This window comes from Leiobunum rupestre, chromosome 7 (genome assembly GCF_980474605.1).
Source record: "Leiobunum rupestre chromosome 7, qqLeiRupe1.1.hap1, whole genome shotgun sequence".
NCBI classification, from domain to species: Eukaryota; Metazoa; Arthropoda; class Arachnida; order Opiliones; family Sclerosomatidae; genus Leiobunum; species Leiobunum rupestre.
The window spans coordinates 41060138-41078429 of NC_143390.1; the positions used below are offsets into that span (position 1 = coordinate 41060138).

Consider the following 18292-nt stretch of genomic DNA (forward strand, 5'->3'; position numbering starts at 1 on the left):
AAATCCCTTAACTGTTTTCCTACAAATTTACCTTTAATTTTCCAAAGAGCTCTTAAAAGAAATACTCCCAATAAATCCCTTAACGGTTTTCCTCCAAACTTCCCTTTGATTTTCCAAAGAGCTCTTAAGAGAAATACTCCCAATAAATCCCTTAACTGTTTTACTACAAACTTCCCTTTGATTTTCCAAAGAGCTCTTAAGAGAAATACTCCCAATAAATCCCTTAACTGTTTTCCTCCAAACTTCCCTTTGATTTTCCAAAGAGCTCTTAAGAGAAATACTCCCAATAAATCCCTTAACTGTTTTCTTACAAACTTCCCTTTGATTTTCCAAACAACTCTTAAGAGAAATACTCCCAATAAATCCTTAACTGTTTTCCTCCAAACTTCCCTTTGATTTTCCAAAGAGCTCTTAAAAGAAATACTCCCAATAAATCCCTTAACGGTTTTCCTCCAAACTTCCCTTTGATTTTCCAAAGAGCTCTTAAGAGAAATACTCCCAATAAATCCCTTAACTGTTTTCCTACAAACTTCCCTTTGATTTTCCAAAGAGCTCTTAAGAGAAATACTCCCAATAAATCCCTTAACTGTTTTCCTACAAACTTCCCTTTGATTTTCCAAACAACTCTTAAGAGAAATACTCCCAATAAATCCCTTAACTGTTTTCCTCCAAACTTCCCTTTGATTTTCCAAAGAGCTCTTAAGAGAAATACTTCCAATAAATCCCTTAACTGTTTTCCTACAAACTTCCCTTTGATTTTCCAAACAACTCTTAAGAGAAATACTCCCAATAAATCCCTTAACTGTTTTCCTACAAACTTCCCTTTGATTTTCCAAACAACTCTTAAGAGAAATACTCCCAATAAATCCTTAACTGTTTTCCTCCAAACTTCCCTTTAATTTTCCAAAGAGCTCTTAAAAGAAATACTCCCAATAAATCCCTTAACGGTTTTCCTCCAAACTTCCCTTTGATTTTCCAAAGAGCTCTTAAGAGAAATACTCCCAATAAATCCCTTAACTGTTTTCCTACAAACTTCCCTTTGATTTTCCAAAGAGCTCTTAAGAGAAATACTCCCAATAAATCCCTTAACTGTTTTCCTACAAACTTCCCTTTGATTTTCCAAACAACTCTTAAGAGAAATACTCCCAATAAATCCCTTAACTGTTTTCCTCCAAACTTCCCTTTGATTTTCCAAAGAGCTCTTAAGAGAAATACTTCCAATAAATCCCTTAACTGTTTTCCTACAAACTTCCCTTTGATTTTCCAAACAACTCTTAAGAGAAATACTCCCAATAAATCCCTTAACTGTTTTCCTACAAACTTCCCTTTGATTTTCCAAACAACTCTTAAGAGAAATACTCCCAATAAATCCTTAACTGTTTTCCTCCAAACTTCCCTTTGATTTTCCAAAGAGCTCTTAAAAGAAATACTCCCAATAAATCCCTTAACGGTTTTCCTCCAAACTTCCCTTTGATTTTCCAAAGAGCTCTTAAGAGAAATACTCCCAATAAATCCCTTAACTGTTTTCCTACAAACTTCCCTTTGATTTTCCAAACAACTCTTAAGAGAAATACTCCCAATAAATCCTTAACTGTTTTCCTCCAAACTTCCCTTTGATTTTCCAAAGAGCTCTTAAAAGAAATACTCCCAATAAATCCCTTAACGGTTTTCCTCCAAACTTCCCTTTGATTTTCCAAAGAGCTCTTAAGAGAAATACTCCCAATAAATCCCTTAACTGTTTTCCTACAAACTTCCCTTTGATTTTCCAAAGAGCTCTTAAGAGAAATACTCCCAATAAATCCCTTAACTGTTTTCCTACAAACTTCCCTTTGATTTTCCAAACAACTCTTAAGAGAAATACTCCCAATAAATCCCTTAACTGTTTTCCTACAAACTTCCCTTTGATTTTCCAAAGAGCTCTTAAGAGAAATACTCCCAATAAATCCCTTAACTGTTTTCCTACAAACTTCCCTTTGATTTTCCAAACAACTCTTAAGAGAAATACTCCCAATAAATCCCTTAACGGTTTTCCTCCAAACTTCCCTTTGATTTTCCAAACAACTCTTAAGAGAAATACTCCCAATAAATCCCTTAACTGTTTTCCTACAAACTTCCCTTTGATTTTCCAAACAACTCTTAAGAGAAATACTCCCAATAAATCCCTTAACTGTTTTCCTACAAACTTCCCTTTGATTTTCCAAAGAGCTCTTAAGAGAAATACTCCCAATAAATCCCTTAACTGTTTTCCTACAAACTTCCCTTTGATTTTCCAAAGAGCTCTTAAGAGAAATACTCCCAATAAATCCCTTAACTGTTTTCCTACAAATTTACCTTTAATTTTCCAAAGAGCTCTTAAGAGAAATACTCCCAATAAATCCCTTAACTGTTTTCCTACAAACTTCCCTTTGATTTTCCAAAGAGCTCTTAAGAGAAATACTCCCAATAAATCCCTTAACTGTTTTCCTACAAACTTCCCTTTGATTTTCCAAAGAGCTCTTAAGAGAAATACTCCCAATAAATCCCTTAACTGTTTTCCTACAAACTTCCCTTTGATTTTCCAAAGAGCTCTTAAGAGAAATACTCCCAATAAATCCCTTAACTGTTTTCCTACAAACTTCCCTTTGATTTTCCAAAGAGCTCTTAAGAGAAATACTCCCAATAAATCCCTTAACTGTTTTCCTACAAACTTCCCTTTGATTTTCCAAAGAGCTCTTAAGAGAAATACTCCCAATAAATCCCTTAACTGTTTTCCTACAAACTTCCCTTTGATTTTCCAAACAACTCTTAAGAGAAATACTCCCAATAAATCCTTAACTGTTTTCCTCCAAACTTCCCTTTGATTTTCCAAAGAGCTCTTAAGAGAAATACTCCCAATAAATCCCTTAACTGTTTTCCTACAAACTTCCCTTTGATTTTCCAAGGAGCTCTTAAGAGAAATACTCCCAATAAATCCCTTAACTGTTTTCCTACAAACTTCCCTTTGATTTTCCAAAGAGCTCTTAAGAGAAATACTCCCAATAAATCCCTTAACTGTTTTCCTACAAACTTCCCTTTGATTTTCCAAACAACTCTTAAGAGAAATACTCCCAATAAATCCCTTAACGGTTTTCCTCCAAACTTCCCTTTGATTTTCCAAAGAGCTCTTAAGAGAAATACTCCCAATAAATCCCTTAACTGTTTTCCTACAAACTTCCCTTTAATTTTCCAAACAACTCTTAAGAGAAATACTCCCAATAAATCCTTTAACTGTTTTCCTACAAACTTCCCTTTGATTTTCCAAAGAGCTCTTAAGAGAAATACTCCCAATAAATCCCTTAACTGTTTTCCTACAAACTTCCCTTTGATTTTCCAAAGAGCTCTTAAGAGAAATACTCCCAATAAATCCCTTAACTGTTTTCCTACAAACTTCCCTTTGATTTTCCAAACAACTCTTAAGAGAAATACTCCCAATAAATCCCTTAACTGTTTTCCTACAAACTTCCCTTTGATTTTCCAAAGAGCTCTTAAAAGAAATACTCCCAATAAATCCCTTAACGGTTTTCCTCCAAACTTCCCTTTGATTTTCCAAAGAGCTCTTAAGAGAAATACTCCCAATAAATCCCTTAACTGTTTTCCTACAAACTTCCCTTTGATTTTCCAAAGAGCTCTTAAGAGAAATACTCCCAATAAATCCCTTAACTGTTTTCCTACAAACTTCCCTTTGATTTTCCAAAGAGCTCTTAAGAGAAATACTCCCAATAAATCCCTTAACTGTTTTCCTACAAACTTCCCTTTGATTTTCCAAACAACTCTTAAGAGAAATACTCCCAATAAATCCCTTAACTGTTTTCCTCCAAACTTCCCTTTGATTTTCCAAAGAGCTCTTAAGAGAAATACTCCCAATAAATCCCTTAACTGTTTTCCTACAAACTTCCCTTTGATTTTCCAAAGAGCTCTTAAGAGAAATACTCCCAATAAATCCCTTAACTGTTTTCCTACAAACTTCCCTTTGATTTTCCAAAGAGCTCTTAAGAGAAATACTCCCAATAAATCCCTTAACTGTTTTCCTACAAACTTCCCTTTGATTTTCCAAACAACTCTTAAGAGAAATACTCCCAATAAATCCCTTAACTGTTTTCCTACAAATTTCCCTTTAATTTTCCAAAGAGCTCTTAAGAGAAATACTCCCAATAAATCCCTTAACTGTTTTCCTACAAACTTCCCTTTGATTTTCCAAAGAGCTCTTAAAAGAAATACTCCCAATAAATCCCTTAACGGTTTTCCTCCAAACTTCCCTTTGATTTTCCAAAGAGCTCTTAAGAGAAATACTCCCAATAAATCCCTTAACTGTTTTCCTACAAACTTCCCTTTGATTTTCCAAAGAGCTCTTAAGAGAAATACTCCCAATAAATCCCTTAACTGTTTTCCTACAAACTTCCCTTTGATTTTCCAAAGAGCTCTTAAGAGAAATACTCCCAATAAATCCCTTAACTGTTTTCCTACAAACTTCCCTTTGATTTTCCAAACAACTCTTAAGAGAAATACTCCCAATAAATCCCTTAACTGTTTTCCTCCAAACTTCCCTTTGATTTTCCAAAGAGCTCTTTAGAGAAATACTCCCAATAAATCCCTTAACTGTTTTCCTACAAACTTCCCTTTGATTTTCCAAAGAGCTCTTAAGAGAAATACTCCCAATAAATCCCTTAACTGTTTTCCTACAAACTTCCCTTTGATTTTCCAAACAACTCTTAAGAGAAATACTCCCAATAAATCCCTTAACGGTTTTCCTCCAAACTTCCCTTTGATTTTCCAAAGAGCTCTTAAGAGAAATACTCCCAATAAATCCCTTAACTGTTTTCCTACAAACTTCCCTTTAATTTTCCAAACAACTCTTAAGAGAAATACTCCCAATAAATCCTTTAACTGTTTTCCTACAAACTTCCCTTTGATTTTCCAAAGAGCTCTTAAGAGAAATACTCCCAATAAATCCCTTAACTGTTTTCCTACAAACTTCCCTTTGATTTTCCAAAGAGCTCTTAAGAGAAATACTCCCAATAAATCCCTTAACTGTTTTCCTACAAACTTCCCTTTGATTTTCCAAAGAGCTCTTAAGAGAAATACTCCCAATAAATCCCTTAACTGTTTTCCTACAAACTTCCCTTTGATTTTCCAAAGAGCTCTTAAGAGAAATACTCCCAATAAATCCCTTAACTGTTTTCCTACAAACTTCCCTTTGATTTTCCAAAGAGCTCTTAAGAGAAATACTCCCAATAAATCCCTTAACTGTTTTCCTACAAACTTCCCTTTGATTTTCCAAAGAGCTCTTAAGAGAAATACTCCCAATAAATCCCTTAACTGTTTTCCTACAAATTTCCCTTTAATTTTCCAAAGAGCTCTTAAGAGAAATACTCCCAATAAATCCCTTAACTGTTTTCCTACAAACTTCCCTTTGATTTTCCAAAGAGCTCTTAAGAGAAATACTCCCAATAAATCCCTTAACTGTTTTCCTCCAAACTTCCCTTTGATTTTCCAAAGAGCTCTTAAGAGAAATACTCCCAATAAATCCCTTAACTGTTTTCCTACAAACTTCCCTTTAATTTTCCAAAATTCATTGGACGAGCCTTTACACTGAACGTTTTACGGAAAGGGGGAAGACAATTTTTGATATTTCCTCTTCCGACGGCAGCAGGCGCTAAAGCGTCTAGCCAATGAAAAATGTACACAAGAAAACGCACGGCTTTTGACGGGTTGCGTTCTCCTTGTGGGCAGTGCTGTGTTTGTTGCTCCTAGGTTTCAGCAACTAGCCAGTGATGAGTATCTTTAATTTCAATGTTTAAATTAATCAATTAATAATTCAATTTTATTTTAAATGAACTCATGACCTCATGATTTAACATATCCTCCTATCCTTAGTAATGTCGTGGTAATAGAAGTATTAGCTTAATGTTAACGTTTGGCATAGTTCTGCCAACGAAGGCAGTTAGTAGACCTACGGAAAAAGTGGTTACATGACCGAAAATAATAATAAAAACTGTTAAAAATAAACGTTTCTTCAAAGACCTCTGAAGTGCTTAAAACATTTTCCAATATTTAAGACCATTCAGGGTATTGCCGCAAATCATATTTAAACCTTATTTAAAAAGGAAATAACGTAGTATTCAAATACTAGTCTCGAAATTGGTTCATTTAATTTTTTCTTCGTTCAAAGGAATTAAATGTGTATGAAAAATAACTAAATGTAAAAACAACTTTTTTACACATTTACCACTAGGACTGGAAAAGTATTAGTCTTAGTGGTACATGTACTTCCCTTTCAATGCCTTAAATGTTATAGTATTAAACACTAGCTGAGAAGCCCGCCTTAAAGGCGGGCTTCTCAGCTAGTTGTGTGTTCAGAGGCACTCCACCCCAGTACGCCCACCCAACCCCTTTTTCCCATGGAATATTTTCCGTGGCACCCTTTTCCCCATTGTCGAACCACCGCAGTAAGGCACCCTCCCCCTTTTACCCATGCGATAAATTCCGTGGCACCCTTTACCCCATAGTCGAACCACCGCAATAAGGTCATTGCTCCCCCTTTTCCCCATGTGATAATTACCAGGGTACCCCCTCCCCATTTTTCCTATTTAATAATTACCGTTCCTCCCCTTTTTCCCCACGTGATAATTACCGTGGTACCCACTTCCCCCTTTTTCCCATGTGATAATTACTGTGGTACCCTTTTCCCCATAGTAGAACCGCCCCAGTAAGGCCCTTCCTCCCCCTTCTCCTCATGTGATAATTACCATTCCTCCCCCTTTTTCCCATGTGATAATTAGCGTGGTACCCACCTCCCCCTTTTTCCCATGTGATAATTACCGTGGTACCTCCTCCCCCTTTTCTCCATGCGAGAATTTCCGTTGTACACCTTTCCCCGCACAAATAACTCAACCATGTACCCCTTTAAACCTCCTGTATCCAATGGCTGATGCATAAAGGCCACGGGACTAACGTACGCCGAGAGAGCCCCCCCCCCACCTACCCGGTTCCGAAACTCACAGGCCTTCTGAAACTACCCCGTACGAACCCTCCCCCCCCCCCTCCGAAATTCGAGGCGGAAAGGGAGATTATTTCGGGTGTATTGCGGGTTGGGACGAACATAGCCGAACTCTCAGGGCCGAAAGATTTTGAGCATTTTTAGAAACTGACATTTGCGCGAGGCATTTGCCGCTTTGCGTCACTTTAAAATTTCTATTAAAGAATTTAAAAACCAAATCGGAAATCGAAGCCGACTCCATGCGAAAACGCGAATCGAAATTTTGTCGTTTTATAAACCTTTATTTTTAAAAGTGTATATTAAATTAATTAATTTTATCTTTGAAAAACTAAATGTGTTTTCCTCTATATTGTGTCATTTTTGTACATTGAAAACACATTCTGATCGGGACAAGTGGCGTAGTCTTGTAATCCCAAGCATCTGAAGGCAAATGATGTGGATGGCTTTTGGAGGACGACCACCAATCCTCCGCCTCGGTTGTCCCGTTCCTATCGCCAAGTATCCCCCCATTGGCGGGGACTTTACACATCTCTTACCCCTGCTAATCAGATAGACGAGCAAACAGATCACAATCGCAAATAAAATAAAAACAACAGATGTTATTATAATGTGGATGATACTTTTAACTATTTAGAATCAGGAGGGATATAGTGTGCAAGCAAAACCCCTACCGAGATGGAATGGCGTACTGCAATCCAGGAAAATTCACCAAAACATATAGAACTCCAAATTTTGTAAGTATCTTTTCTAAAATCTCAAAGTAATCGCTTGGATTTGGGTACATTTGTTCGAATTTCATTCGTCCGAACGGTGGTACAAATGTCCGAATGATCATTTGTCCGAATGCCGGAAAACAGGATCGTAGGTCCGAAAACGTATTTCATTTGCCCGAAAAATTTATCACGACTTTTGTTGGTGATTTAGTCGTTCAATTTATGTTAACTTTACTGGCGAATTTCATTTGTTCGAATGATCGTTTGTCCGTTTTTGGAACATTAGGAATTGGTTGTTTTTTTTTAAATATTGTTAATATAAGAAAATAATAACATTAACATCGTCAGAGATTTCACGATTTCGCGATTTCGTCAGAGATTTCGCGACTTAGTCACAGATTTTGCGATTTCGTAAAGATTTCGTCTAAGATTTCGCGACTTAGTCAGAGATTTTGCGATTTCGTAGAGATTTCGCGATTTCGTCAAAGATTTCGGGATTTCATAAGATTTTGCGATTTCGTCAGAGATTTTGAAATTTAGTCAGAGATTTTACGATTTCATCGGAGATTTCGTGAGAAGTGTACGGGATTTTGTACAAATGTCCGACCCCTCGTATATAATACTTGGCAAATTGCAACTACCTTTATCAAAGGTACATATATAAACTAAGAGCTCAATGAAGTTTTGAATTACAGGCTTTGGATATATATTCGGTTTTACGACTGATTAATTCAAGTGAAATGTTTCGTCTGAGCGAAAACAATCAGAAATTTTCAATCTTTCATACCTGCAAAGAACTCCAAAATGATGGATATGAAAATCACTCTTTGTGCAAGTATGCTATTTTTTCTATTTAAGAAAATAAAATTGAACATGAAAGTTTGATTTTAAGTGATTGATTTGTATGCAGAAACATAGTAGACAGCTTTTCTGGGCGCTACACCGCGTGTAGAACGTACAACTTCGATTTCGACGAAGACGCAAACTTTTGTTACAGATCAAAAGGTATTTATAGTAGAGAAAATCTTTTGATTGATCAGTACACATTTGGAAAAGATAAGATACTTTCCAGGGATAACCCCATTAGCAGTGGCGTTGCCAGAGGGCGGCACAGGGGGCACATGCCCACCCCCAAAACGTATAGTAGTATGTACAAATATTTTTATTTTAATACTTTTTTTCAAAGGTGTGCCCCCCCCCCGAAACAAAAACCTGGCTACGCCACTGGCCATAAGAGGGTGAATGTTACGTAAGCGAAGTTTACCCAGATGGCGCCAACAGTCTGAAACGTTGAAAATTTAAACTAAATAAAGACTGCGAAAAATGTAATATTTTTTTTTCCTTTTACAGCGAAATTTTGTTATTAGTGTTGCAATAATAGTTCGCTTAAAATACCGTTTGATGTTTTTTGTAATAAATCTGAAGTACTTATTGCCTTTTCACCAAGAGGTTTACATGGACGCCATCTAATCTAAATAAAGGCATTCGAATAATTGCCCTCTAAATATTTGTTTCCCTTTAATCAGTTTTTGAATTGGTCTATTGCTCAGGAATTAATATTCGTAGACAGTGTGGCAGGCAAACTTCATTTACGAAAACATTATAATTGGCACAGGTCTAGAAGTTTGGTTGGAAATCAAATACCAATACCATTTCGAGCCTGCAGAAACTCCCGGAGCTAAAATCACTATATCCAGTCCCCATTCGATACCGGACATCACCCAGAATTTCAATACCATTCAACCCAACACGAGCTACGACATCAGTATTCACAAAGTGAGTTCACGATTCACGCCAGTCGTTGCTTTATCAGTTTCGCGTGATTCATGTTGCGTACATGCTCAATCTAAAAGAAAACTATTTGCAGTTTTATAAGCTTGTTCTCAAAGACATTTAAAGAAAAACTACGTTATATTAGTATTTAGAAAAATGAGCGTATGTTACCGCGGGGTATCGATTTTCCATATGGTATCGACGGGGTATCGATATCCTATAAGAAAAATAGAATGGGGTATTGATACCCAGGTATGAGAAAAATAATGGGGTATCGGTACCCTATTAGAAATAGAACGGGGTATCGTAGAACGGGTTATCGATATTCTTTCGCTAATGAAGTGGAAAGAATTGTCCCGTCACGAATATGAACATTTAATTGGACCTACAAGTCGACGGGCTGGAATTATTAGTAAAAATTAAGTGAATGAAGTGAAAAGAAGTGCGAAATCACGAATATTAACGTGCAAAGTGCAAAAATAAACTATTAAAGGACGTAGATCGCTTTGGAAATCCAACAATTTTGAAAACTACCCAATTATGTTTGTTTTCGTAACGTTTAATTTTAATTATACTTCTTATTTATATTATTAAATATTTTGGTCCTCTCAGAGTCTCGTTTTCAGTTTAGTATAAACCTAAAAATATTCATACCCCTAGACAAAAACTGACCCATGTTTAAGTATACTTCGCTAACTCCAATACCAGTGGTGGTTACGCGAATAGAAACCCGGGATAAATTAACAAACAGTGTGTAACCCTTTTTGTAGATGATATTTAGTGTCGGCTCGTATGTTTGTTTGGTTGGGACACCCTCGCAGTCTGTAAGTTAGGAGTCGGGATTAAAGTCGTCACACAATACCCCGTTTTATTTTCCCATAGGGTAACAATACCCCGTTCTATTTTTATTACAGGGTATCGATACCCCGTCGATACCATATAGAAAATCGATACCCCGTGGTCACATACGCTGATTTTCTTACTACTTATATTGCACATATTTCAAAGTGTCTTGAAAACTATACTACCATAATCAATGGGCTGAAAACCACATACTTTCCTTTCTGCGACCAAGAATCTATTTATTTATACTAAGGAAGAACGACAATGTTCCGAGATCCGCGGCCCCTTGATCGCCGTTCCCCAAGCACATCATCCTCGTCAGTTTTAGAGAACCAATTAGCAAGCGGATCGATTTGATTGAAATTTTAGGGGAGGAGCATACTGGTAGATCGTGAGGTGGAGAAACGCTAAAAAATATCTACATACTCATTCTTTTTAACTATTAATAAATTAATTCATTCCGCCACGCTATTGATAAAAAAGAGTGAGAGCAATATGGGTAAACAGATTCGACCTAAATAAAACCTCCATAACAATTACAAGTGAACTGGCACAACAGTCAACATTCTACAGCCAGGTTTTTCTTATGGCTCTGTAGTTCTTTATTTTATCATAGCGTGGTGCCTTGGGTATTAACCTAGCTGATATTATTATTATTATTATTAACTGGTAATTCTTAATTATTTTTCTTAATTATTATAAATGAAGGTATTTGCTGTTAATAAATTACCTCAGATAAGACTTATGAAATTCTACTGATTGTATAATAAAACGTTTTTATTTTAGTAAATAAAAACTTGTATTATACAATCAGTAGAATTTCATTAAGTCTTATCTTATTCTATAGTGAGTTGCAGGCTAAGAAAGACAAAATATATAGTACAATCGGCGCAAGGATGCCTCAGATCGTTTCCGGTCATTCCACCGCGCGAAATTTGAATTTGGCCATTTTACGGTCAAATTCGAATTTTGCTCTATTTGTCGTCTTTTAGCGCCATCTAGAGACCGAAATTGGAATCTTAATTTTTTAATTTCATAATTGTGGTGGTGAGCAAATTTAAAAGATAAGGCATTCCTATCATTCTTAAATTTAAAATAGTATGTATAATTATTTAATTTTGTAAATTTATTTCTACGTCTTACCAGTTAAATCGGCAGTTTCTTTGAAAATAGTTACCACGCTTTCTTGGGGGTAACGTTGTCTTAATGAGATATAGACGTTTAAAATTATATTTTTCTCTTTACTTGTTAACAATAAACCTTTATCATGCTTTTTATAGTAACCTCTTGGGCTATTTAAAATATTTGGAGTTTCAATTATCGAACCTTCTTTAGCTGCATTCAGTAATTAAACTCATGACAACATGAAATTAAAAAAATAGATTCCAATTTCGGTTCCTAGATGGGGAGAAAAAACGATGAAACTCACGAAATTTGAAATTGACCGTAAAGTGGTCAAATTTAAATTACGCGCGGTCGACTGGTCGGAAATGGTCTGAGGTATCCTTGCGCCGACTGTACTATTTATTTTGTCTTTCTTAGCCTGCAACTGACTATATGTATAAGTGCCTTTACAAATCTACTAATATTTTACCTATTTTCGATCAATTATAAAGGTGTATATTAAATATTGGCAAATTAAATTTGAAGGAAAACTAGCTAAGTTTCAAAAAGTTGCTTATCAAAACAGACGAAAGTCAGAATAACGAAGTGCCTCCTATCCTAATCGTTGAGATGAATACATTAATGATCACAGCGTTCGACAAGTAACCTAATCAATTACCTTTTGTGTTAAAGTTCACTTGGATTATGTTACCGACGCCATATAACCGAAAGTTAATCTGCATTAACTATCAACGACGATGGAATGCGAATAATTCAAACCACATCTCTTTACAAGTAAGTTTCGACATCGCAGGTGGTTATTTACACTAACGACGTCCAAATTTGTTTATTTAGAATTGTATTTATTCATGCGCGCGTCGTCTTTCGATGTCCACATGCGGATGTCTGGTTTACATGTCAGTGATTCCCGAATGGGACTTCCACTTGAAGTGTGACATGGATAAAAACCCAAACGTTACTGGTAAAGTATCATATTTGGATCTCAGCCTTCGAATATTTTACCGCCTTTATTTTTTTAAGTCAATGGGAGATAAAATGAAGGATTTTGGAAAGTTTATAAATCCTTGATTTTCTTCTGGATTTTTCAATTAAAGTCAGTGGGAGATAAAATCTAGAATTCTTGAATGTTTGTAAATCCTTGATTTTTTTCCGTATTTTCCATTTTAAAGGCATTGACAGAAAATCTATTATTTTTTTATAAATCCTGTATTTCCGTTTTAGGGTTTTCCATTGTCAATTGGATATACAATCCAGGATTTCCAATGTTTTAAATCCTGGACTTTACATTTAAAGGCAATGGGTTAGAAAATCTAGGATTTTAAGATTTTTGTAAAACCTGAATTTTTTCTCGCGGGATTTACCATTTAAAATCAACTGGATATTCAAGGATTTTTCATTGAAAGTTCTTGGGAAAAAAAAATGGATTTTTTTATTTAAATTTTTTTAATCAAGTTCTGAAAGGGATTTTGAACCAACAAAGGCTATACAAATCATAATCTATACCTCATCAACCTATTCCTAATATATTAAATATTTTAAATTTGTATTCCATATGAAATAACTTTATTTTCAAAAATTAGAAAATAAACATTGCAATACCTATTCGGTTCCTCAAAAGTTCACGAAAAAATGTTCCGAGGAATGCCCACCGACTTGCAAGTAATACCTTTAAATTTTAATTAAATATGGACTATTTGAATAATTTTAATAAACGTAATTTTATACTTAAATAGGCGTGAAACCTACGTACTGACCTTAGTGAGCAAACCTTTCGAACATATGGATCAGGCCGCAACGTGAGTCTCAATATAAACAATTCTTTTTGCAATTAAAAATAATTGTTTTTCCGAATTACTAAGTTTTATTTGTGCAGGACCCCGAATGATGTTAGCCAGCTGAAAATTACTTTTGAAGAACACACATTTTTTGAGCAAAAACCCAAAGTCGAGGTAATTATAAATTTATTATATAAAACGTTTCAATTAATCAATTAAAAGTTTTAAAGAGGGCAAGCGTAGATGAAATTTTAAAAATATTTGGGTATAGAAGGCCCGCAATAACCAAATGTGTTTTTGACCCAAAGGTCTTCCTCAGGTGAAAGATAAAATAGACATCCTATATTCGAAATCACTGCCTCGCACGTAGTCCACAGCGTTTACCCACTTCCTGCTGGAACTACGAAAACATTAGCTCAATATTAACCAACTATAGATAGCGCTCTACAGCAACCGATGGAGGCCTATTTTTCGGAGATCACGTCCCGGAAGTGGGTAATCGCTTCGTTGCAAAACCGTCAATCAGAAAGCTCTCTGAATTCGAATCTAGGAAACGGAGTTCTACATTTTCATTGGTCAGGTCCATTGAGTTGGGAATAAATAGAGGTACAACTAAATCTGGCTGGCGCGGGACCAATTTCGTTCAATAAAGAGACTTATTCAACTTTATCGTTCTACCGTGGCGGCATCTGTCTCTAGTGGTGGCAACTATATTGCAATTGAATTTTTTCGCGAATCTGATGCGAAATTGAAATGTATGATTTCTCGTAACAAACAAACCTTTGAAGTTGTTTAAAAATAATTTTATTCTGTCAACACGATCCTTTTTAACTCAAGTTACGGTGAGTTAGCTAATAATTATTTATTTTTAGCCATATAACTTTACAAAATATAGATGGCGCTACCGCCTAATTATAAAGATGAATTTCGTACAGTCTTATCAGAACAGGTCCCGCGAAACCATGGCAGCCGAAATCGTAATTGTAATTCTAGCAGTATTATTCCCAATTCATTGGTCAAGTCTTTGTATCTCTGATGAAGACTTTAATGTTAAAAACTCTGTTGTTTGGAATATATCGTGCATGTCTATCAATCTTTTATAACTCTAAAGCGATATATTTTTATTTAATTGAATAATTAATTATCACGGGAAAGGCCAAGAAAATTCTGGTACCATCGTAGTGGATGCTCAAATCACGCTAATTGGTTAAACCAGAAATAGACAAGGAGATATCCCCCCCGGGATTGGTAGACCTTCATGTAACTTGAAAAATCCTAAAGGGTATTTAAGCAAACAAAAAAATGTTTTTGACAACAAAAAATTTAAATTTTCACATTGAAAATGACATGGGATTCTGACCGATTCAATCAAATAATTCCTTTCAATTTTGATCAAAACTACTGCTTTTGATCAAATTGATACAAATTTATTCAATTTTATCAATTTTGATAAAAATATTTTATTTCAAACTATTTTGAGATTTTTTGCAAAATTTTTGTCATTTTGTATGGTTTTTTAATTTAAAATTTTGTCCATTTTGATCTATAAATTCGAATTTTGATAATTGCTGACCAAATTGACCAAAATATTTTTTCTCTAATACGTCAATTTATCTATGTATTATTCCGATATTTCACAAATAATCAATTTCAAACAATTCCTATCAATAATAATAGTTTTTGATAAAATTTACTGCTTTTGATAAAATATTTTAAAATAATTTTTTTTCAATTTTGAAAAAATTATCTATCTCAAACAATTTCGAAATATTTTTTCAATGTTTGTATTTTTTTAAATTTTCTCTAAGCTTTTTCCAATTTTAGCCATTTTGTTTAATTTTCACCAATTTTGTTCAAATTGATCAATTGATGATAAATTGTTTTTATTTTTGGCATTTTAAAAATTTTGATTTTTTTTTAAATTTTACACAGGGAGTTAGAATTCCATGTTATTTTCAATGTGAAAATTTAAATTTTTTGTTGTCAAAAACATTTTTACTTTAGTTTTTTTCAATTTACATGAAGGTCTACCAATCGATCCCCCGAGTTTGAACAAAATCAATGGGTTACACTTCGGAATGTCTCCTTGTGAGTGAGAACACTTAAAGGAAAAGTCCAGGTTGGGTAAAACTTGGGTCTATTTCAAAGATCATGTTTAAATATACTCAAAAATATCAGCCGTATCTTTTTTTAATGACGAGAAATTAATTTTTAAACGAGCGAAATTTACCAGCCAAGCGATCTGCCATTTTCTTTCGCCTTCCCTCCGCAGACCTCACGCGGAGCAAGCGCGCGCAGGGAACAGAGCGCTGTTAAAGCCTGCTATAGCGCGAACAGCGCGTGATTCAAGTCCTAAAACGTCACCGCGAAATAAAATGGCAGCTCACTTGGCGGGTAAATTTCGCTCGTTTAAAAATTAATTTCTCGTCATTAAAAAAGATACCATTTTACGGCTGATATTTTTGAGTATATTTAAACATGATCTTTGAAATAGACCCAAGTTTTACCCAACCTGGACTTTTCCTTTAATCATACTATACCGCTAATATTATTCGCTTGAAACATGTCCTTTTGCTGGCTCATTAAAAAATTGATATTCTAAAACGTTCATCGATAATATATCGTTTATAGATAAATAAAAATTAACATTAAGGTGGTAAATTTCGAGCCTCGTTGCGAAAATCTCTTTGTTCGCTACATACACCCGAGGGGCTGATCACTCCGCGTAATCGGTGTACAGAGCCGTAGCTTCGACTGTACTAATGGGATTACGCGTAATCTTTTAAGTCCCTGGCTTTGGCAGTGCTAATCTAAGCGTAATCCGGTGTACAGACTTTCTAAGAGTGGTTAGCCCCTCGCATACACCCAATGACATTCTGCTGCTGGGGCACCCAAATTGCCGATTCTAAAGATCGCCATTTAAAGGTTGAGATCACCATTTTGAAGACCCATTATAAACTTGTTATGCTTTACTATAAGATTTTAGTTTATTTTGAAATAAACATTTTCATAAGAAGATCACCATTTTAAAGGTCGAAAGCGTCATTTTGAAGGTCGAAAAAATCGAGAACGCCTTGTTGGTTATCATTTACATTGAAGGCTTTAAAAGTCATGGCTAAAATACTTTGTATAAAAATCTTAGCTCGCGTGACATGTAGGGCTTGCCTCCTACACATTGTAACCCGCCCACCTGATTTAAAGGCATTAAAGGTCGCTGGATGACTTGGGTATTAGCTTAGCTGATTATTATTATTATTAAAATTATGCAAGAAACACGATACTTCATGATTAAAATTGTTTAAATAAAACTTCTTCGTTATATTTAAATGTAATGAAAAAAATTTTAATTCAACAATTTTAGCCATGAAGTACCGTGTCTCTTGCATATAATTTTATATATTACATTGGCTATTTTTAATTATTATATTTTGGTTATTTTTAATTATTATATTTTGGTTATTTTTAGTTATTATATTTTGATTATTTTTAATTATTATATTTTGGTTATTTTTAATTATTATATTTTGGTTATTTTTAGTTATTATATTTTGGTTATTTTTAATTAAATTTTTTTTAACTATTATATTTTGGTTATTTTTAATTATTATATTTTGGTTATATTTAATAATAATATTTTGGTTATTTTTAATTATTATATTTTGGTTATTTTAATTATTATATTTTGGTTATTTTTAATTATTATATTTTGGTTGTTTAATTTATTACATTTGGTTATTTTTAATTATTATATCTTGGTTATTTGTAATTATTATATTTTGGTTGTTTTTAATTAATATATTTTGGTTATTTTTAATTATTATATTTTGGTTATTCTTAGTTATTATATTTTGGTTATTTTTTATTATTACATTTTGATTATTTTAAAATATTATATTTTAATGTAATTTCGCGAAAATCATATTGAAGGTAAGATCCCCATATTCTAATGCAGTATACTGTTAACTTAACTATTCGTCTTGTACTTTTAAAAAAAGTAGTTTGAAACTTAACATTTAAACTCAACATTCTTAACAGATGGTGGAGATTCTGAGCTACCTCGGAGGAATAACAGGAATGTGGCTCGGATTCTCTATTTACTCTTTTGGATTATGGCTCAAGTTAAATGCTGTCGCTCTCTTGAAATGGACCAGGAAGAAGAGTAACAGCAACATTCTTCTCACTTCTAAAGTCTCGAAAATTCACATCAAACATTAATGCATTTCTCAAATTGTTCGAATTTTTTTGAAAATTGTTTTGTGTCATAACTCTCATAAAAGTTTAATAAATTCTGAATTATTTTTGTGAAAATTTTATTCGCTTCATGAGCTCTGTATCGTTAGCTCGGACGTTTGATGTAGGTATCGGCTTATGTTTATGATAAACTTATGGTATCGGTAGTTTGCCTCGGAAAACAGCAGTTAAAACATGAACGCGTAGCCAGATGTCTGACTTTATGGTTTACGAACTACATGTATACCCGAGTTATTTAAAGATACAGAGGTATTTTCTTGGTCAGAAAAAGTACAAATACATTCATTTAACATTACAATTGCCGTTAAACCACTTCAGTCCGGTAAAGATTATGACCTATTAAAATATAATAAAATTGCTACTGATTTTCATTTAAACAGATTTTGAATGATCTTCCGTTATTTTATGAAAATAAGGTAATGCATTAAAACAAATTCCCGATTATTCTGATATTCACTAGTAATTAATTTTTTTAAATAAATTTGTATTATTTTTCTGTTCTGTAATTTATTATACTTTTATTTTTATTAAAAAAATATTTATAAAACGTAATAGTGATTTGGGGAAACCAAAAAATCAAATTATCATTCAATAAATGAAGTTTTTTTATTTTTTAATTATAAAGTTTGAAATTTAGTAGCAGCCAAGGAAACAAAGCGTTTGAATTTTTTTGAGAATATAATCGTTTCTATAATTATCCATCTGCAATATCTGAACGTTGTTGTTTTCAACACCAGAAACATCTGCCATTTCGCGCTCTTCAATTGCGCAGAGAATTTTTGATGAAGGACGTATTC

General features: G+C 34.0%; 1 protein-coding gene across 1 annotated transcript; it reads left to right on the top strand.

Moving 5' to 3' along the window:
* Positions 1–8326: 8326 nt before the first annotated feature.
* LOC149936320 (epithelial sodium channel subunit beta-like) lies at positions 8327–17459 on the top strand. Its single transcript, XM_090153658.1, has 10 exons — positions 8327–8380; positions 8424–8563; positions 8639–8733; positions 9344–9504; positions 12142–12243; positions 12304–12430; positions 13050–13128; positions 13203–13265; positions 13343–13418; positions 17280–17459. The coding sequence occupies exons 1-10, from the start codon at positions 8327–8329 to the stop codon at positions 17457–17459; spliced, it is 1077 nt and encodes a 358-aa protein (XP_090009784.1).
* Positions 17460–18292: the final 833 nt, after the last annotated feature.